At 44.4% G+C, this 22,895-nt stretch overlaps 1 protein-coding gene across 1 annotated transcript in view; it reads right to left on the bottom strand.

The window, feature by feature from the left end:
- The window catches only part of LOC146809777 (endonuclease domain-containing 1 protein-like), a 309,446-nt gene extending 287,375 nt beyond the window's left edge, over nucleotides 1-22,071 (bottom strand). Inside the window, exon 1 of the mRNA XM_085616623.1 lies at nucleotides 21,744-22,071. Coding sequence (XP_085472749.1) covers nucleotides 21,744-22,040 — 297 coding nt within the window. The 5' untranslated portion in view covers nucleotides 22,041-22,071. The remainder of the gene's footprint in view (nucleotides 1-21,743) is intronic.
- Nucleotides 22,072-22,895: the final 824 nt, after the last annotated feature.

Below are 22,895 nucleotides of genomic sequence, written 5' to 3'. Positions count from 1 at the left end.
ATCCTTTCTACAGCAATTTGATTTTGTTAGCAAAGGGTCAAACATTAAGTGGGTATGAAACCTTTATCTGTACATCCATCCTTCTTTCTGTTTGTTTGCAATCCTGTCACTTTGTGTGCCTGCTTGTATGCTGTCTGATAGGATGTGCGCTATGTGGGACTGTATGTTTGCATGCCTGTTTTCCGCATGTGTGTGCTGATTTGTGGGCATGGGAATCTGGCTTTCCCTGGAATCTCTCTACCAAGACTATAATTTCTCTATGTCAGGAGCAATTCCTTAAAGTATTTAATGTCCTTTGATTAATGCCCTCTATCCTCTCCTGTTATGTTCTTCTTGCTCCTGCATTAGATTTTCCTCTCCTACTTGCCAACTATACACCTATTGTCAGCTACCAGTCTGATACGTGAAATATCAGTTGTTTAACAAGGCTCCTTAGTCATTTCCCACTCTCTTGTTCCTCCTTGGTCATATCTTTCTCTCTTTTTCCTTCCTTTCCACTTCCTGTCCTATGTAGCACTTTGATGTGGCCTTCGAGCAACATGAAGTACATGTAACCTACATAAATAGATAATGTGTCATGGTCTGTGCATAGGGGTATTGGCATGTTAGATGGTCTGTAGGTACAAGTGCTTGTTTGTCACTGGTCGATGCATGTGGATGGCTGTGGGTGTGTGCGCCTGTATGTGTATTAAAGATGGAAATGTCTCCTACATGGCAAACTGGGATGTATCCTGCCCTGAAAGCCGGACTGCATGTGAAACCTGTATTATGAACATATGTTTGGCACAGCAATTAAGCTAATCTAGTGGGAGCATAAAAAGCCTAGGCCTGTCCATGGTCACTCGAGTGTAATTTTGCGGGATGTGACGAGCACTAGGACCGGCCCAGCACGTGCAATGTGGGAAGGAAGAGAAGGGGTTAGGGAGAACAGCAATGAGCAGGAGAAGTATGAAGGCAGAAGTGTAAGAATAAAGCTCCCACCAAAATACCTGCTGTGTTGGTGTCGTCTGTTCCGGCCTACCGACACTCCATCTGGCGACGAAGGTGGTCATGGACCCTGGCTGTGAATGACTGGTGCCAGGGTGTCCCGCTGAGCGCTCCGCTGCCCTGAGGATGCTGCGTTGTCCTCTGTTCCAGGAGCCCACCCCGGTCCGTTTCTGCCGCTCCTGCCCTGCTAGCCTGGTGAGTGCTCCGCTGCCCCGGAGCTCTTGTGTGATATCGCGACCCGGAAGTCCACCCCGGTCGCATGTGCCTCCTGCGGTGCTGCTTGCTAAACGCGACCGGGAGCCCACCCTGGTCACGTAGGATTTGGCCTGTACAGTGCCCGTGTTGCTGCCCTGTGCCTGCTAATGCTTCCTGCGGCCGTGCAGGATATGTGAGGTGGACCAGGCAGTCGGTCGTCTGCCTTCCAGTCAGTCCCCGGTGTCTGCCTGTTGCCGCGTTGCCTGCACTCCAATTCTGGTCTATAATCTTGCGAGGAGCGAGATTTCCCCCGGCGGCCATCTTGAGGTCAGGCGCCTAAACCAGCCCACTGTGAGTAGGGTACAGCGGCCATATTGAAATCAGGCCAGTGCCGAAAAATTATTATAAATCACCACTGAAGTAACATTTTCATACTTTTGCCTGCAAACAAAGACTGATTTAAAATAGTGGAGTGGGCTACACAGTTTAGCTGCAGACATCTGAAGACCATTCACGTTAATAGTGCCAGACCCACGTTTTCTTAATTGTTGGGACCAATGGATTACGAGGCCTCTCACTGCTGATTCTACATTTTCCTCCCAATATTGTCATTATAAAATTCACTGCATCTGCACCAAGTGACAAGGAGCTGTGCAGTTTCCAGTGGTCAGACATATCTTTGCTCATCGTTTACATACCTGCACACTGCCCATCCATACACCATGTCTGGGTCTCCATCGTCGAGACAGCATCATGCCTCTGCTGGTGCCAGCACCAGGCCGGAGTCCCCTACATCAACATCCCAGACAGGAGGCCACAGACTCGCCATGATCGGAATCCCATTTCTGTGTCAGCGGGGATCCCTAGTTCTCATCTCTGGGGGTGGCATGGGCCTTCGCTGGCAAGAATGACTTGTAGATTTTGAGGACTTCATGAAAGATTCAAATGTGACTGATGAGGGTCAGCAGCTCATTGCACTGTGCAATTTAATTGGGAAAGAGGTTGGTCAGGTTATAAAGGAACTTCCGACTGAGAGTGACAGGAAACTTCTTCACAAGAAGAACATCGATTATGAAAGTTACACATTCAATTTGGCATCTCAAGAAAAGGATGAGTCCATGAGTACATTCATCAAGCGCCTCAGATGTTTGGCTCGCTACTGTGAGTTTGATTCTTTCACGACGGAAGACGCTCTTCGTCTGCAAATCATAGAAGGATGCCAGTCTGAGTCATTACGAAGATGCCTCTTAAAGAAAAGTTACTCTCTTGATGAGATTGAAGAAATGACGCGAGTCCACGATCAGGCGGAAGAACATGCAAAGCGAATGGATGCTGGTAGAGGCAAAAAACTAGAACAGGCATTCCAGCTTCAATCTCGTATCACAAACAGGCACTCCCCTGCAAAACAACAATCCTTGAGATCCAAAACTCAGTCTCACCATACAAATCGCCGTCGCAGTCACAGTCAGACTCACAAACGATGGGAGTGCCAACTTAAATGTTATCGCTGTGTATATGATTTCCATCACACGGACACTTGCCCTGCACTAGGCCAAAGATGTAGGAAGTGTGGCAGGGACAATCATTTTGAGAATGTCTGCAACGCACCTCGCAAAGACACTCACAGAGATAATTACAGACAATCCAACACTCGCCATCATGCCAAGGTAGTGTGGGACCGCAGAGATCCATCCACTGGCTCCTCAAGATCCAGCCTTCATTCTCATGGCACATACAAATCACGACAATCACATTCTCGAGAGTCGAGATCACCATCACCAGTATCTCAAGACAGTGATGCATATGTATGCATGGTCGCAGATCCTGATAGGCTGAAGAAATACCCTCGACTCCATCTACAATTGGATACTCACATGGCCAAATTTGTACTGGACAGTGGGGCATCCCTCAACTACATCTCGGTTGCAGAATACAATAAAATGGATCCGCAGCCGCACCTCCTCAAAGCTGCTGTGCGAGTATACACCTGGATGTCAAAAGAACCCTTACCATGCAAAGGACATAATAGGACGATTCCAGCTCACATTCATGTCATTGATGCTCCTAAAGCAGATTGTCTTCTTAGCCTGCCCACGGCAGAACAAATTCAACTAGCAGAAATATTGTACTGAGTTGAAGACGAACCTGACATAGTTCACAAATTTCCAAAGCTATTCACCGGGCTCGGAAAAATGGCTCATTGTCAAGTTCGTTTGCACATAAATGAACGTGTGACACCCATAGCGCAACATCACAGGAAAATTCCATTTAATCTTCAACAGTCCGTAGAGGAGGAACTGCAGGATCTTCTCCGGGCTGACATCATTGAGAGAACATCAGGACCCACTCCCTGGGTCTCTCCAGTGGTTGTAGTACCGAAAAAGGGCCCCCCTGGCAAAGTGCATCTCTGTGTTGATATGAGAGCACCCAATACAGCCATCAAAAGAGAGAGACACCCAGGGCCTCATATCAGTGACATGATTGCGTCACTCAATGGGGTGCAAATATTCTCCAAATTAGACTTCAACAAGTGCTATCATCAGCTTGAACTTCCCGAAAAATCGAAATATATCACCACATTCTCGACTCACCAAGGACTGTTCAGATACAAAAGGCTCAGTTGTGGGGTTTCGTCTGATGCAGAGATCTTTCAAGAGGCAATCAGAAGAGTAATTCATCACATTCCCGACACTCTCAATTACAGTGATGACATTCTCGTGTATGGAGCAACGATACAAGAACATGACAAAGCGCTGGATCGGGTGTGTCAGCTCTCTTTTGGACGCCAACCTCACATTATATAAAGACAAATGCGAATACCACAAATCCACATTCAAGTTCTTTGGACACGTTTTCTCAGGTGCAGGCATGAGACCTGATCCTGAAAAAATCGCAGCATTGAATGATACTCCCAGACCTCGAGATGCTGGGGATGTGCGCTCGTTTCTAGGCATGGCATACTACTGTGCACGTTATATCATGGACTACGCACTATCAGTTACCCTCTAAGAAAGCTGACCAAACAAGGTTACCCATTCTAGTGGACCACGAGATGTGATCAAGTCTTCCACTCAATTAAAGCTTGTGTTGAGTCTGCCAATAACCTTGCTTATTTCAACCCTAAGCGAAAAACTGAAATCACGGTGGATGCGAGTCTGGTGGGACTTGGAGCTATGCTAGCTCAATATGACAGAGAGGGTGATCAACATTACATCGTAGCATATGCCAGCCGGAGCCTAATTGATACAGAGAGAGCGTACTATCAACCCGAGAAGGAGAGCTTGGCGGTAGTCTAGGCCTGTGAACATTTTCACATTTTCATCTACGACAAACACTTTACGCTAATCACGGACCATCAGGCCCTGTTAACCATTTTTGGAAATCCCCAAGCTAAAATGCCACCCAGGATAGAGCGTTGGGGCATCCGTCTTCAAGAGTATACTTATGCCATCGTCCATAAACCTGGAAAAGCTGCAAACCATGCTGACTACATGTCAAGACATCCTAAGTCAACGTAAAAATCAAATCCGTCAGTAGCGGAGGAATACATTCACTTTGTCGTGGCTCAAGCCAAACCACCCACAGTACCTCTAGAGGCCATCCTTGAAGCCACCAACGAGAATGTCACCTTACAAACTGTCAAACGTCGTATTCAGACAAATAACTGGAGACATCTAGAAGAGCCCGGACAGAGCAAACAAATTGACAATCATGAACTGTCCTCTTTTAGACATGTGAAGGATGAACTGTCCATTGCCTCAGATGGTCTTTTACCATGAGACAAGCGAATCATCATTCCGAAACAGCGGCGCCAAGGAGTTATCAACTTGGCGCATGAATGGCACAGAGGTATTGTTGCTACGAAAAGAGTGCTGTGTAAGTGGGTCTGGTTTCCTACGCTTGATCAAATGGTTGAACTCACATTAAAAGATTGCCCGCAGTGTCAGTTAGGAAGTCGAGAGGAACCACCTGCACCCTTACAAATGTCAGAACTGCCAGACGGCATTTCGCAACATGTCGCAGTAGACTTCTTTGTCCCGAAGCAATCTGGCAAATACATCTTCGTCATAATGGATGAGTACTCACAGTTCCCGATTGCACACCTCATTTCATCAACCAAAGCTGCCATCACCATATCTGTGTTGGATGAAGTCTTCGCAGCATGGGGCATAGCGAAGATGGTGAAGATAGATAATGACCCGCTATTCAATGGACAAGACTTTGCTGCATTTGCCAGTCATTTAAATTTTAGGCACCGGAAGATCACTCCCCTGTGGCCGCAGGCCAATGGGATGGTAGAAAGATTTATGTTCACTCTAAAAAAATCCATCCATCAAGCAGAAATTTCAAAGTGTGATGTTCAAATGGCTTTAAATGAGGTGTTGCGAGCATATCAAACCACATGCCATACTACCACAGACAGATGCCCCGCAACCCTAATGTTGGGTCGCACAGTGCGCACAAGAATACCAGCCTGGGAAGATATAGCTAGTTGTACTCATCGAGATTTTGATCACAAAGGATTAGTCGCAAGAGACCGACTGAAAAAGGAGAAGATGAAAGAATATGCGGACAGTCAGAGGAAAGCTGCACAGCCATCCATTCAGGAAGGAGATTGGGTGCTGGTATGGCAAGAACAATCAAGAAAAGCTGACTGTCGATATCATGCTTGCCCACTGATGGTGACCAAACAAAAAGGAACTATGGTTACAGCTGAATCAGAGGATAAAAGGATCACAAGGAATGTGTCGCACTTTCAGAAATGCACGCCCACTGTTAGAGAAAAGTTGGTTGTGCCTGATAGTGCATTGAAAGAGAATGCACCGGAGATAGGAAGTGAGCATCGGCCTTCCACGTCTTCTGCTGAAAGGGAGATGGCGACTCAAGAGGTGGCTCCCCGACCACAGCAAATTCATCGAAGACCTGTTTGTCTCATTGAAGAACTGTAACTATGATGTTTTCTTTCTTTTGTTGTTTAGCTTGAAATGGACAGACACCTCATGGGTGTTTTCATATTGTGTAAGAAGGGGGAGATGTAATGTTGTGGGATGTGATGAGCACTAGGACCGGCCCAGCATGTGCAATGTGGGAAGGGCACAGGGAGGAGGAAGAGCAGGGGTTAGGGAGAACAGTAATGAGCAGGAGAAGTACGTAGGCAGAAGTGTAAGAATAAAGCTCCCACCAAAATACCTGCTTGCTGTGTTGGCGTCGTCTGTTCCGACCTACCAACACTACATCAAGGTCCAGAACTTGTACTGTGACCTGGAGGGCTGCACCAAGCATACCCTCACAGTGCACATAGGAATGCTATCTGTGGCCTGGGTAATGCACATACAGCAGTGGTGGCAGTGTACAGAGGTTTGTGGAGTGTGGCCAGACCTTTTTCTCTGTGTCATGAAAGAAAGTGATCTACCTACTCCTCTTGTCTAAAGTTATGCTTCAATCTGAATGTCAAATTTGAACTATAATTCTGTGTGTGTGTTGAGCGCAAATATGTGCTGGCGATGTGTAGCACGTGTCTGCATGTGCGCGATGAGAGTCTGAGTACTGGGGCTAGTGTGGAAATGTGGATTTTCCTGGTCAGTTATGTCCCCTATCTTGGACCCCAACGGTTCTATGTGCATGTCACAAGTACATGTATGTTCCCTCCAGTTCCAGTTATGAAGACGCAAATACATGTGCGTCCACCGTCAACATGTCCTCTGTCAGATCCGCCATGAATAGGCCGGATATTCCATTCCTAAATATGAAAGGCCACCGGTTTTATATGGTTCACTTATGCCATTTTACAGTCCAGGCAAGTAGGCCCTGATTCTGTCATCAAAACTCCTCTTGCCTTCTGCCTCTGAAAGCTCCAGTCTGAGCCTGCATCTGTGACCATGAACTTTGTCTCATTCTCTGCGCGGCTCACGAAGCCTGACATCAGCCTATTCTCTGCCAAGAACTGTATTTCACCTTCGAATTATCTGCTTCCCCCTCAGCCGATGCATTCCTGCCTAGTAGTTTAAGTAAACATTCTTCCAGTTACCAAGCAAAAAGGCCCGGCTTCTCTGTCCTCATGCAAGTAATTCATAGCCCTGTTACCATGGAATATTCCTACCCCCTCGCATTCAGTGTAGACACTTAGACGCTTGTACACGCACGCACAGTCAGTATAGAATAGATTCGGTCCGAGAGTCCTTCTTTTGTGGATAACATAGTTCTTTAAACATAGGATGTTAGATATGATTTGGGATTAGGTTGACCTGACCCCCCAGACTTTTCGTCTCCACATGTAGAGCTAATGTCAAGCCCCCTTCACCCCCTAGTTACACGTCAATTACACGTCATGCTGCTGCGCGCGCATCTATGCCAAGTATTATCTTATAGATCCACCTATGTATGACATCATAACCAATCATGTTCCTTTTTTTATTCCTTATTACACCCATTTTAGGTTACGCAGGTGAAACGTCAATTTCCTTATCAATTGTTACGCCTACTGTATTCGCTTCATTGTAATGTATGCACTATAAAAGTTACTTCTTGTCAATAAAGTATGTACTTCACTTCCTGAACCCCCGTGGTGATGGAACTTGGAGCATCCGATTATAATCGATCATTGGAATAAAGCCCATTCCGAAACTCTAATATCACGGATTCTGCCTCTCATTTTACTGAGCTATTTTATTATGATTCTGTATCAAATTCAGTCCCGGTAAAGGAATTTTTATTTACCACATGATGGCGCCCGAACAGGGACACTTTCTCATCTCACGCGCCGGCGGTGAGTTGTAGGCCCGGTCTCCTGCCACAGCTGGACGGACAATTACGCGTACCAGCAGGATTTCCTGTATCTCCCTCCGGTCAAGCGGGGGCGACTGAGACTGCGATCAACACCCAGACGAGGCGGTGAGAAGTGCGAAGTATCCCGACCAGAGCCTAGCCGAGAGAGCAAGATCCGAGGTATACAGAGACCCACCAGTTCGAAGTCAAGTCCAGTTTCCGACGAGTCGAGTCGAGTCCAGTCCGGTTCAAGTTCAAGTTACCGAGGCCTTCCGTTTCCGAAGCTACCCGGTGAGTACCATTACTGGGGAGGCATTTCTGACGTGCACATAGGTTGTGCCGGTCAAGACGGGTTTGGGTACACAAATCCGGTCTGCACTGTTTTAGCAGTGTATCTGTACTGTTTAGCAGTATATCAAGTATTCCGAAGTATCTAGTTATTGTCAAGAATTATGCTTGGTGATTAGTTATGCAGACGATCATCATTGTTGTTTATTTTAAAGGTTAAAAAATGTTTAATGTTTAATGTTTAATGTGTTAAACGTCCTGCATATTGTGGTATGAATGGTTGTTCATTAGTGTGCTTTTGTATTAAGTGTGTTCAAGATTAAGTATCAGATCAGTTGTCAATATGCCGCTCTTCTCGAAATTAAGACAGATCACTACTAGAAAAGGGGTACTTGAAGAAGCCGTCCCTATTCCTCCTAGGGATACTCCAGGGCACTTCATGTATCACAAACATGGCTTAGACGCTATATTATTTCTTGATTTATGAGTAGACTACACCAAGGGATTACCAGAAAGTCAGAGGTGGCCCGCAGCGGGGACCTGGGATGCAGAGTGCATCATGAAAGTCGAGGAAGAGTTATGGAAAAGGAAAGTCAGACAGTCACAGAAAGACGCCGTTGAGTTATGGCGTAAAGAATCTCATAGACGCACAGAAAAAGCACGTAGACAGGAAGAGAAGAGTAAAGAAAGTTCAAATAAAGTTCGAGACAATCTATTAATTGAGGAAGGTATCCGAGTGAAATCAGAACAAGTAGATAGACAAAGAAATGCCCTCATGAATGGTATGTATCCCCTTCTAGCCGAAGGATTACCTAAGGCTACTCTAGAGATACCGAAAGACTTGCCACCCCCATTATTCCCAATTAAGGTACATCCTAAGGGGCATCCTAGAACCGCAGAAGATGTTTTTCTTTCCTCATATTTAGATGACGTAGCTCCCGAGTATGCTAATCCCGCCCCACATAGACCGCATACCAGGGAGGTCCAACGCCAAGATCCAGCACCCGTATCCCTACAGCAACAAACCGAGTCACAAGTTCCGGCAAGCACATCTGTTTCTGCATCTGTTCCTACAGCTACTTCTATAGCTGTGTCCACACCTATAGTTGCTGTGTCACGTTCGACGAATCCTTTCACACCCGACGCCCCAGATGGGGCCACGGGAGGTGCTACCAATAATTTTTCCACGCCACCTAGAATAAATAAACTTATTTTTCAAGAGTCAGCGCATTCACGTACACCCAAATTCGTAAGTGAACGTACGCTTAAGGAACTTCTTATAGATTGTAGATATGACCCGGTGACTGGTAAAGAGGACGAAATGATCCTGGCATCATTACGTATCAGACGAGCCGCAGGGTATTTAGCGAAGTTACCAGGAATGACTGCGCATCTAGACAAAATATACCATTTTGTCCAAACAGGGCGAGATCCAGAATGTATTAACAGAGCTATGGAATACCAGAAAGTAGAGATACAGGGGGAACTGTTACGTTTCCTCATAAACTGTGTGATCAGAAATCAAGACCGACCGGGGGTAGACCCGGATGCAATGCAAATTCTTACAAGATGGAGCCAGAATATATCAGAAGGGAGACACGATAAGCAAAATTGTATAATTGCCATGTGCCGAAAGATCCGTAAAGAAATAGAACGTCTACACGAAGAGAGATTAGAGGCAGACGAGTTCGAACAAAGCGAGGAAGAAGGGTCAGGACCGACCGCGGGACAGTCGGACACCATAGCCTATGTAGGTAGAGGAAGATCTTGTAATAGAAATCAGACTAGATGTCATACTGACTCAATACGTCCGATATGTCCAGATAATAACAAGAATTTCCAAATACCTATAATTAATATAAGGTCTAACGAGCATTCGTTCCAAACCGCCGACAAACTACTCCGAGAACGAAGGGGTTATCATTTTCTCGATTCTATGGATGAACAAGATTTAGCCAGGGCAGCTGTCCATTGGGTGGACAGTCCCGGAAAATATAGTGATGCTACAGTAGTACGCACATTTTTGAATCTCACCCCAGATGAGCAGAGGTTAGCTGGGATTTATATGATTCAACAACTCATTATACTATATCGGAGTCAGCATTCGGACCCTGGTCCCTTACCTGACATATTGACTGAATTGCTTATGAATAAATGGAGAGGTCCAGGTACTGAATTAATTAAAGAAATTCTAGTATCAAGAAAGCAGTATATTCTTTTTGTATGCTCAGAGCATGTCTCATTGCCCGACAAGGAAAGAACCACGTATCACATAGATAGACAGAATCCCTTACGAGAAGTACACCCAATAAAAGACGAGGACAACGAGTTTAGGCGCGTATTTGTATATACGCCCATATCAAAAATAGAACTGTTACAAATGAAGAAAGTGGTACCCAGTCATGACAAAGATCCAGCGGGTTTTCACCGAGAAATTAAAGACATGTTACTCATGGGAGAGTATACCTATCCCGACATTATGACAATATTAAAGGTGTTGATGCCTGCTGGCATTTATGAAAAACTCAAGGAAAAAGAGTGGGAGGTAGGAGACCAAAAGATAGAATGGTCAGCATTAGAAGCAGAAGAAAGGGCCCGAGGTCCAGGTTCGGGGCTTGGGGACAAAACTAAAGCACTACCAGGTCTACTAGTACAGGTACTGCCACGTTTATTAACTACGAAAAAGGAAGATTGGGGTACAATTTCAGCCTGTAAACAGAAGCAAGATGAAGACACTAGTGTTTACTATGCCCGATTCGAGAAATGTTTTGGTATAAATAGTGGCATAAAAGCAAGTAGCGAATCATACCCGCATCTGTTTGTAACAAAATTAGTAGAAAATGCCCTGCCCCCAGTAAAGAATAGAGTATTAAAATTCGAGAGTACCTGGCAAGGTAACACCCCATCACAAATGTTACAAATGTTACAGTATCATCACAATAGAATTAGAGAGGAACAAGAACATGAACACAGACGCATGAAAGACACAAAAATGAAAATGCTAGTTTCCCAGACAGTACCAGCTGAAGGACATAAAAAGGGTATGACACATTCCGATTCAGCAGGACCTGTAAAAGGGACATGCAATTATTGTAAAAAGCCAGGTCATTACGTACACGATTGTCCAGTGCTAAAACATAATATCTCTATAGGTAAAACACAAGAAAGATCACGGCCACTAAGACAAGATCAGAATGAACAAGGAGCTATGCAGCATGCCCAGGCCATGCCAGCCGCACAACAGCCAATACAGTTTGTGCCAGCTGCACCACCGTTGCCTGCTGCTGCCACACAGACCACAACACGACAAATGTATCAGACTGCACAGTATGAATATCCTGAGTATCAGCGTTACGCATGAACCAGCCTAGAGAGGGAAATTGACTTACCCCTTATCGAGATTCCTGTAGATCAAGAAGGACCTTATGTACATAGTGAATTATTAGGTCAAGATAGAAAATTTTTACTCGATACAGGGGCAAGTCGAACAACTATAAAACGTAGTGAAGTTCCAGGGGCACCCCTCTCCGGCTCTCAGAATATTTCCCTTGGTTTTTCAGGAAAACCTATTGTTAATGAAGTATCACAGCCTCTTCCACTTACGATAGGACCTCTGACCCGAACTACAGATTTATTGCTTACTAAATCGTGTCCAGAAAACTTGCTAGGAATAAAAACCCTGAAAGCTCTAGGAGCCATAATATGTTGTTCTCCGGAAGGAGTAAGGTTGTTTTTACGTGATTTCAAAGGTCACTATGTGTCTAGAGACATGGATCCCCGACTGCAGACTTTACCTACACATCTATGGGCACAAGGCCCTACTGATGTTGGTTGCATGAATATTACACCATATCGAGTCACACTAAAGGCAGGAGTGGTGCTACCACGAATGCGACAATACAAGTTACCACCAGATGCTGTAGTGGCTTTACTACAAATCATTGACGAGCTAATTGCCCAAGGAGTAGTTGTGGAAACAGACTCCAATGTATGTAATTCACCGATAATTCCGATTCTTAAACGAACAGATCCTACAGCCCCGCCAGTATATCGATTGGTTATTGACCTGCGCGAGTTAAACAAATGCATTGTGCCACAATTTCCTGTGGTTCCAGATATCTCGTCATTATTGACAGCTATTGATTCCGAAGCAACATTCTTTACTGTAATTGATCTCAAGAATGCCTTTTTCAGCGTCCCAATAGATCCGGAAAGCCAATATTTGTTCGGATTTAGTTTAAATGGGCGCAGCTTTAAATTCTCACGCGCACCTCAAGGATTTACAGAAAGCCCCAGCATCTATAGCCAAGCACTGAAACGAGAACTAGACAGTATCCACATGCCAGTTAACACTGCCTTGCTTCAATACGTCGATGATCTGCTGATCACCGCGAGAAGCGAACCGGAATGTGAAAAAGCATCACTGACAGTTTTACAATTTCTAGCCGAAAAGGGGCACAAGGTGTCCCCTTCTAAGCTGCAATTCTGTGTCCAGCGAGTTGTTTATCTTGGACACTCGCTGTCCAAGGAGGGAAGGCAGCTTACACCCGACCGCATTCAGTTAATAGCTAACATGCCAATACCCAAGACACAAAAGGAAGTACGAGCCTTCATAGGCCTCACGTCATATTGCAGGCAGTGGATCCCTCAGTACGCATTTCTAGCAAAACCACTCATTCAGTTAACCACACAGGAGGCAGCCACACCGACTGTTCTCCCTTGGACTCAGGAACACACACAAGCTTTTGAAAACCTAAAGAAAGCTTTATGTCAAGCACCTGTTTTAGCAACGCCATGTTACAGAAAACAGTTTACACTCTTTGTTACAGAACGCGAAGGTACTGCCTTATCAGTACTCACACAGGAACAAGCAGGAGCACACAAACCATGTGCTTATTTTTCTAGTACATTAGATCCCGTAGCTCAGGCTTTGCCTGCATGCCTGAAATCAGTGGCAGCGACAGCTTTAGCAATCAGACAAAGCGATGCCATAGTGTTAGGACATCCATTGACAGTTCAAGTACCACATGCAGTAGAGGTTCTTGTGAATAGAACGCAAACACAACACTTGACTATAGCACGACTTACAGGGTATGAACTTACATTGTTTCAGCCACATATAGAAATCAGACGCTGTAACACATTGAATCCTGCCACACTTTTACCTGTAATCGGAACAGACCCACTAGCTCATGACTGTATTGAAGTTATTACGATAACGACAAAACCCAGACAAGACTTAACCGATGTCCCATTGTCAGATCCAGACCTGACATTGTATGTAGATGGTTCATGCATGAGAACAAGTACAGGAGAGTTAGTGGCCGCTTACGCAGTCACCACAGATACTGAAGTCATTGAAACTAATCGTATAAATACTTTGTCAGCTCAAGCCGCAGAGCTCATCGCTCTGACACAAGCCTGTATTCAAGCCACGAATAAAAAAGTCAACATATACACTGACTCACGTTATGCATTCGGAGTTGTACATGACTTCGGCGTGCTGTGGCGAGAGAGAGGTTATTTAACTTCCCACGGTGCCCACATTCAGCACGGACCCCTCATTCATGCCTTATTAGATGCAATACATCTACCCACTGCAATATCAATTATGAAATGTAAGGCTCACACGAAGGTTACTGATATCATTTCCCAAGGCAATGATCTAGCTGACAGAACAGCTAAACAGACTGCTCAAACTCAAACCCCCGACAGGACAAAGACAATAGTCCCGACACCGACACATTGTATGACAGTTAAAGATCCTACTCTTGACGTAATTGACATACAGACACATGCTACACCAGACGAAATAAAGAAATGGACTGAATTAGGAGGGATCCAAACGGACCAAGGATGGATGATGAAGGAAAAGTCGGTATGGTTCCTTCCTGACTCAATGGTCCAAGTTATAATTAACACTATACATAGTCCAGCGCATCTAGGAGAAAAAGCTATGCTAGACAGCATTCAACACATTTGGTTCAATAAACATTTACGAGCAGCAGCAAAACAAAAGGTCCGTACCTGTATGATCTGTTGTCAGTTTAACCCAGGAAAAAGCGTTCCGGTAGAACAGGGTGGATTTCATACTCCTAATCATCCTTTTGAAGTACTCCAGATGGATTATATCCAGATGGAACGATGTCGAGGATTCAAATATGTTCTTGTAGTTGTCTGCGCTCTGTCCCGTTGGACAGAGGCATACCCGGTTTCAGATTACACTGCCCCGACTACTGCCAAACAGTTGGTTCGAGAATTCTTCCCACGATACGGTTTACCATGTGCTGTTCACTCAGATAACGGCCAGCCGTTCTCATCCGAATTAATGAAACACGTTTCACTTCTGTTAGGATATCAGTGGAAATTCCACTGTGTCCGACACCCCGAGGCAGCAGGTCTCGTAGAAAGACATAACCAGATACTGAAAATCAGAATGTCCAAAATATGCAGAGAGAAAGGTGTCGACTGGGTAGTAGCGTTGCCCGTTGCACTCTTTTACATGAGAATGGTAGCACACTCACGAACAGGGCTATCCCCGTATGAGGTGATCTTCGGCAGACCACCGAATATGTGGGGGACGCCTATACCACGCAAAATAACTGATATTGACTGTAATATGCTGACAGATTACTTGGCTTCCTTGATGTCTGCACTACAATCTTGTCGTTCACAGGTAGCTGCAGCTTTTCCCGACAACACTGAGGTGAAACCCCATGACGTTGTTCCGGGTGATCTTGTCTTTGTGAGGAATTTCGACCGAAAGACTCAGCTGGAGCCCAGGTGGAAATCACCCAAGTTGGTCCTGTTGACCACAAGGACAGCCGTGAAGATCGAGGGCCGCAAGGGCTGGATCCATTCAAGTCATATCAAGAAATTTCATGGACTATCCTCGGATATAGACATTGTGCCATGCACTCCCTCACAGACTGATTCAAAACTTCCTTTGGTTGAAAAAACTGAAACCGAACTCTATAAAGAAAAATTGAGGCCTAGAACGTCAGACAATTTGATTGTTTAAGTCCTCTCCAAGGTGAAGCGGTTGAATTTGTCCCTGACATGTATCCTCTAGACCTGAATCATGGACAGTCGCGAAAAATGTTGAAACGACAGGCGTATTATAAATCACTGCGTAGTCACTGTATGGGGACATTATTAATTCTGTTTTTATTGAGTCTTTTAATAATTATTACAAGTATGTTGTTGCACATATATTACCCTATTTCTAGACACGTTTATAATGTTACTGCTGAACATTCTTTTAGTGACTTACCTCCGCATGAATTATCTTATAGACTTGCGCTGCGCAATAACACTTTCATTAGTATGTTACATCATTCCCATCAGACTAGTAATGCCACCAATTGTTGGGTGTGTGGCCGACTCCCTCCCTATCAGAATTATGAAGGAGTCCTGCCTTTCTTTCCACATCCATTCACACATAATGGCTCCTGTGGAGCATGGTTTAGTTTAATCAATTCCATAGACTCAGACACCGCAGTTTACCAAGATCATTGGGTATGGGGAAACCTGAACCTAGCTTTACTCAAGGTCTGCTACCCTGACAAGGAGGGTCGCCCCAAAAGAACAGGAACTGATCTAGAAAATGAAGTATATGGATTAGGTAATTTTACACCTAATCTCATGATTCTAAATGTCGTATCCGAAGTTGAACTAGTCTTACCCACCATGTCAGTATTCCCAGCGAAGGGTGAATTGTGTGTAAGAAAGGTTGGTTCCATACATATGGGCCATAGTAAATGCACTACTATAGTAGAATTCAGTGATCAAGGCAAATCTTCATTTAAAGCTTCTCGCCACTCCTACTTTATATGTGGTCAGACTGCATATATGCGTCTACCTCCAGATTGGGATGGTACCTGCTACATTGCATTCCTTTTGCCACCTGTTTTTCTAGCTCCTCCTGATTATTACAGAAATATTCATTTAGTACACAACAGAAAGCGGAGAGATCTCCCCATTGTCGATTACACTGAGACGGCATGGGACAAGTATGTAGATTTTAATAAAGGCATCTTTCCCTATATAGGTACTGTTACTAATAGTAAGCTGATACGTAGATTAACTAGAACCCTTGAAGCAGTAGTGAATGAGACTATTTCCGCCTTAGGCAATTTAACGGAAGAGCAGTCTGCTATGCGGATTGTTGTGCTTCAAAATCGTCTTGTCCTTGACGTCATCCTGGCTGATAGGGGCGGAGCTTGTAGGGTCATCGGATCAAGCTGCTGCGTATTCATACCAGAAAATTCGCCATCTGTATATAAAGCCATCACTCGCCTTCATAAGATTGTAAACCAGATACACCAGAACCCAGGCACCTGGACTTGGTCCAGTTGGTTTTGGAGTGTGATATCAGCCTGGGGATGGAGAGTTTTATCCTTCCTAGGTATTGGCCTTCTCATACTATTCAGTTGCTGTCTATGTCTACAATGTGGACCAGCGATTTGTGGTCTGTGTGCCACATCGTGTATTCCACCACCAAGATTTCATTCAAGATCACGGAAGAAGAAAGAAGAACAAATGATGCTATATGAACGGATCAATGGATTGATGAAGATTGATATCTCTTGAAGGGCAAGTAGGGGACAAGGAGGGAATGTGGAAATGTGGATTTTCCTGGTCAGTTATGTCCCCTATCTTGGACCCCAACGGTTCTATGTGCATGTCACAAGTACATGTATGTTCCCTCCAGTTCCAGTTATGAAGACGCAAATACATGTGCGTCCACCGTCAACATGTCCTCTGTCAGATCCGCCATGAATAGGCCGGATATTCCATTCCTAAATATGAAAGGCCACCGGTTTTATATGGTTCACTTATGCCATTTTACAGTCCAGGCAAGTAGGCCCTGATTCTGTCATCAAAACTCCTCTTGCCTTCTGCCTCTGAAAGCTCCAGTCTGAGCCTGCATCTGTGACCATGAACTTTGTCTCATTCTCTGCGCGGCTCACGAAGCCTGACATCAGCCTATTCTCTGCCAAGAACTGTATTTCACCTTCGAATTATCTGCTTCCCCCTCAGCCGATGCATTCCTGCCTAGTAGTTTAAGTAAACATTCTTCCAGTTACCAAGCAAAAAGGCCCGGCTTCTCTGTCCTCATGCAAGTAATTCATAGCCCTGTTACCATGGAATATTCCTACCCCCTCGCATTCAGTGTAGACACTTAGACGCTTGTACACGCACGCACAGTCAGTATAGAATAGATTCGGTCCGAGAGTCCTTCTTTTGTGGATAACATAGTTCTTTAAACATAGGATGTTAGATATGATTTGGGATTAGGTTGACCTGACCCCCCAGACTTTTCGTCTCCACATGTAGAGCTAATGTCAAGCCCCCTTCACCCCCTAGTTACACGTCAATTACACGTCATGCTGCTGCGCGCGCATCCATGCCAAGTATTATCTTATAGATCCACCTATGTATGACATCATAACTAATCATGTTCCTTTTTTTATTCCTTATTACACCCATTTTAGGTTACGCAGGTGAAACGTCAATTTCCTTATCAATTGTTACGCCTACTGTATTCGCTTCATTGTAATGTATGCACTATAAAAGTTACTTCTTGTCAATAAAGTATGTACTTCACTTCCTGAACCCCCGTGGTGATGGAACTTGGAGCATCCGATTATAATCGATCATTGGAATAAAGCCCATTCCGAAACTCTAATATCACGGATTCTGCCTCTCATTTTACTGAGCTATTTTATTATGATTCTGTATCAAATTCAGTCCCGGTAAAGGAATTTTTATTTACCACACTAGTGAGATCCATTTTGGATGGTCCCTGGTTTAGCACAGCTGGAGGGTGAATACAGCTTTGACGCACTGTGGAAGTGATTTGACTGCATTCCTCTGACCCAGATACTGAAGTCAGGGACGGCACTAACAGAGCTGACCTTAGAAACTATATTAACTCCTTCTTAGCGGAGGGCTACTGATTCGTTTTTCCTAATCACAGACTTCTGGGAGATGGTAGGAGAGAGAGGTGGCATTGCAGTTTCTTTTGTTCAAGGTGGGGGAGATTGTAGGCAGGGTCTGCCCTTTTGTCTGTTTCATTTTTTCATCTTTATTACTGTTTCAGGTAGGCCATCGACAGTAAGGTTCAAATATTTCACACTACATTGTGGTATTGTGTTGGTTACTTCTGCTTGGAGCCAACATCATTCTACATCTTATGAGAGCCATCAACTTGCACAAATGCTGTGTTTTAGAGGCAGACGGAAAATGACATTTGAAAGAGACCAACCCAAATCGGTTCTGAAACCTTAGTGGATCCACAGCTCCTGTCTGGAAAATGAGTATAAATGTAAGATCTAAACTACCTTACTTTTACTACTGCTTTAAGTTCTGCTTGGCGGAAGGAGGGAGTGCTCCGCAGAGTACGCACGTTTGACACAGGCTGGTGTCTGCTTGACACCACATTACCGAAGACTGGACTTTCTGCTGGAGGAGTTGAGGGTCATCTGGAGCCTACGATGCTGGCTGCCTCCTGAGAGATCGTGCTGCCATTGCTGCCACCAGAGTTGAAGATCCCTTGTTGCAGTGGACGAGGACGCCCTCATCAGCCATGATGCTGCAGCTGCTGGAGATGCCCGCCCACTGATGACCCAGCCCAATGGCTGCAACTGACTTGTCAAAGTAATCATTTGCACCCTACATGGGAGGCCCCTACTGACGAGTACCGAAACGTAAGCTGCCTCATTGTTTCCACCCAGAGGCTTGTTTTCCAAATTAGGCGATCATTGTGCCTCCCCTCGCAGCTACAGAGTGTAGCCACAGGAGCAGAAACACTAAATAAATACACCCATCTGCACCACTAGAGCTGCATCTCCAGTGAGCAGGTAAACAGAGGGTCTAACTGTGAATGGTATGAGAGAAGGAACACGCAAAGAACTCAGGTATATGAACATAAGACTTTTACCAGGGTGTATCTGAAATGGTAAAACCTGTTTGAACTGATTTGCACATCTAGCAAGTGGGGTACTTTTAAGTGAACTGCAACTGTGCTTAATCAGTGATTAGAGCCATGCTATACGCCTTGGGCTAAGTACATTAGAGAACTCCTTCAGCAGTAAGAGTGTACCAGAAGAGGTGTATTGCCCCATCGTGAGATTACAAACCTGTCACAAGAACCCTATTGAACTGTGAGTACCTTGCTATGGGATTAAAATATTTTCTTTTAACTAAAAGACAAGCTGGGCTGGTCAATATGTTATAGTGTCTGTTGGTTGGCTCTTGAGTTCTGAGCTCCTGCCTCCCACACTACCTCCCTGAGAAGCTTTTGGCTGCACACAATTGCTACCCTGACACTTTGAGTAGCCGTGCGCTTTATAAATTAAACATAACATAACATAACATTCTCCTGTGCAGAAAGGATGTACTTGGGTTAGTCTGCAGAGCTCTACTAGGATAGATGACTGGACAAGTGGAAAACAACCTCAGTCACAGGGGTTCTGGACCAACAGGCCATATCTGCCCTGTAGGACGCCAATGGTGTTTATCAATGACTGTAGGCATGTCTCTCTATCTACATCTTTGGTTGCTTGTGTAATTTATGTCAGCATGTATGATAAGGCTGTCTGTCTGGATTGTAGATGCTTTTGAACATGTCAAACCAATTAGCCTTGTCATACAGAACTCTTTGTACTGATTTCATTACTGGATAAACATCGATTCTTGCAGCAATATTATACAACAACAAAGATATGCATGGAATGCTTGAATTCATTCGAGTAACTGGTGATCGAACCTGAGCCACATTCCAGTCCATTGTTTTTTGCCCACCATGCTACTCTAGACAGAGGCCTGTGCCTTAGGACTCAAGCTGCACCCTACTGACGCTACGCAAACAAGCAAAAACTGGCCAGGGGTTGCCTGTGGTCGACTTGTTTGTTTTAGTGGTATTAGAGCAAGTAAAAAATAGATGAAATATGTCAATTAAATCTTCAGAATATTGCGCTCACTGTAGCACTCTTGCGTCTTTATGTGGCTGTACAGCTCAGGTGTCAATGAACGCAAGGGAAGTAATTTTACTTTATCAGTAAGTTGAAAGGCTATGTTGGCCTCACTAATCAAACCGTGTGAAGCATAGAGCTCAGCGGTAGGTGCATTAACTTGTCAAACTGAAAACGCTACATTGCACTTCTGGCACAATGTAAACCCTTTAAGTCAGCACCCAACCGTTTTTCAATCCCTAAAGTGAAAAGCTGTGAAAGTCAGAATCACTTTGAGAGCAAAGTCCCACTGCCTACACACTCTCTGCTTTAAATCACAACTTACAAACATATCACTGCTGCAGTAAAAAGACACTTCAAAACAAAAAAACAAACCAAACCGCTCAATTTGGCCCATGGCACTATGGGTATGCAAATGAACCCAAGAACGCCTGCTTTCTTCACTCTACAGTCACCGACCAGTAAGAAATTAAGCCGATCGTAAGAGAGCAGTGAAATGGAATTGGCGATACTACAACCACACTAGCTTTTGCTCAAATCAATTCATTAAGGCTTTTTCAAACTTGAAATTGAAACTTCCAGGCCCACAGTACAATTCACTGTTGGAAAATAATTTGTCATTTTTTGTCATAATGTACAAGTGCTCTGTGGGCATTAAGGTTGATTCATACAGTGAGACAGAAGTTATCGGGCAAGTGAGTAAAAAGTAACTCGTCCACCCCCAAAGTTATCGGGTGTTCTGTGTTGTTGACCAGCAGACACCTTCAAAGTTTATTGTCGCCACCATCCCTATTTTGCTGCCAACACAGCCTGTGACAGAATACAAGGTCACTAGGGCTTGCACCCAATCTCTTTGGTCTGTAATTGGGTACAACGCAGCATACCTCACAGAACCTGTGGGGGGGAGGCAGCACAGAGGCGGAGACAAGTTTTGAAAAAGCAACAGACATAAAGATAGGGAAAAGGGAGAGACAAAGGAAGAGAGAAATGCGGAAACGGCAATTGTCGCTTGTCGCTAATCAAAATACCAGCACTCGTAACCTGTGGCAAGACCGGTCACCCGTTTGTATAAATTAAAAAGTAGTCCCTAAACAATGCATTAAAAATGTCTGCTGCATATGTTAACAGAAGTTGTGCAGTGCTTCAAGGAGGACTAAACACCGGAAAAGGCATGACGTATGCATGACTTTGACAAATGGGAAGCACACAAAAAGGAAAGAAGTTGGTGCCAGCAAATGGAAACTCCACAAAGAGATACAGCATGTCTTTGTTCGTATAGAGCAGAGATCTAAAAATTGGGGTGATCAGGGCAAAAGGGATGGCTTTCTCAAAGTGTCTGGTAAGGAAAAGCAGTGAACATAGGGCAGAGTAGACTAGCCATCTGTGATGCAAAGCTGGCAGCCTGACATGAATACTAGAATGTAACATATTTTTGTCCTGGAAATTAAAACAATAACAATTTTATGGCTGTTTGGGAAACATTTTTCACAATCATAGGTCACTAGATAACTAGATAAAGCCCTCTCTTACCTGAGGTTCCACTAGAAATTCTGCCATTTCTGGTCTGCCTTTGGGCCGGGGAGACATTATGTAGGCTGAGTAGAGCGGGATTCTCCTATACTTATCGTACAGAGTGGCGAAGTGGTATTTATTTTCCAGTCGCTGGCAGATGTAGGCAAGCTCCCCATGAGGCATTGACTCATAATCTTTGGGGGCTTCACGTTTGTAGAAGAACTGTTTGCAATGAGAGAAGGTGTCATCTGTTAGCTCAGAAAGAACACTAAAAAAGAGAGCCCACAGCCAGCAGAGCAGAGCTTGTGTTTTCATGATACCGTTGGTTTGCCGAAAACACAGGGCACACTATCTGCTCTGAAAAAATTGTATGCAGCTGGGCATTTATAGTCGAGGACTGGAGCAGAGAAGGCACGGCTCAGATGAATTTACATGTACAACATAGACAATCTTCTTCCCCTTCACATTCCTCGGGCCTATAGTCATGCAAAAATCAAACAAAAATTCAAAAAGAAGATCACAAGAAAATGTTTCTGAAACTGAATCATTGTGTATCAATAACATGCCACAAGGACTTAAAGCGAGACACTGCCGCAAATGATTGGCACTCTAAACACTGAAATAATATCATCTAATGATAAAATAAAACTGGCTGCACATTTCACAGGTATACACACATACACATATGTGTGTGTGTCTATCTATCTATCTATCTATCTATCTATCTATCTATCTATCTATTTATCTATCTATCTATCTATCTATCTATCTATCTATCTATCTATCTATCTATCTATCTATCTATCTATCTATCTATCTATCTGTCTGTCTGTCTGTCTGTCTGTCTGTCTGTCTGTCTGTCTGTCTGTCTGTCTGTCTGTCTGTCTGTCTGTCTGTCTGTCTGTCTGTCTGTCTGTCTGCCTGCCTGCCTGCCTGCCTGCCTGTCTAACTATCTATTCACTGAAAAAATACGAAGGTTACAGAGTCAGATTTCATTCGTACAAAACCAGTGAAATTTAGCAGTTATAGTTACCTGAGCTAACTATAACTTAACCCCCCCACAATGCACTGCTTATGACCTCGCATATTACATTACTCATGACATGGTCAGTGACATCACAGATGACACCGCAGATGGCATCTCACCAGACATCACTGATGACAACATCC

Source organism: Triturus cristatus, chromosome 7, assembly GCF_964204655.1.
Source record: "Triturus cristatus chromosome 7, aTriCri1.1, whole genome shotgun sequence".
Taxonomy (NCBI): domain Eukaryota; kingdom Metazoa; phylum Chordata; class Amphibia; order Caudata; family Salamandridae; genus Triturus; species Triturus cristatus.
The sequence above is the reverse complement of the archived record's forward strand: the minus strand, read 5'-3'. Positions and strand labels throughout refer to the sequence as shown.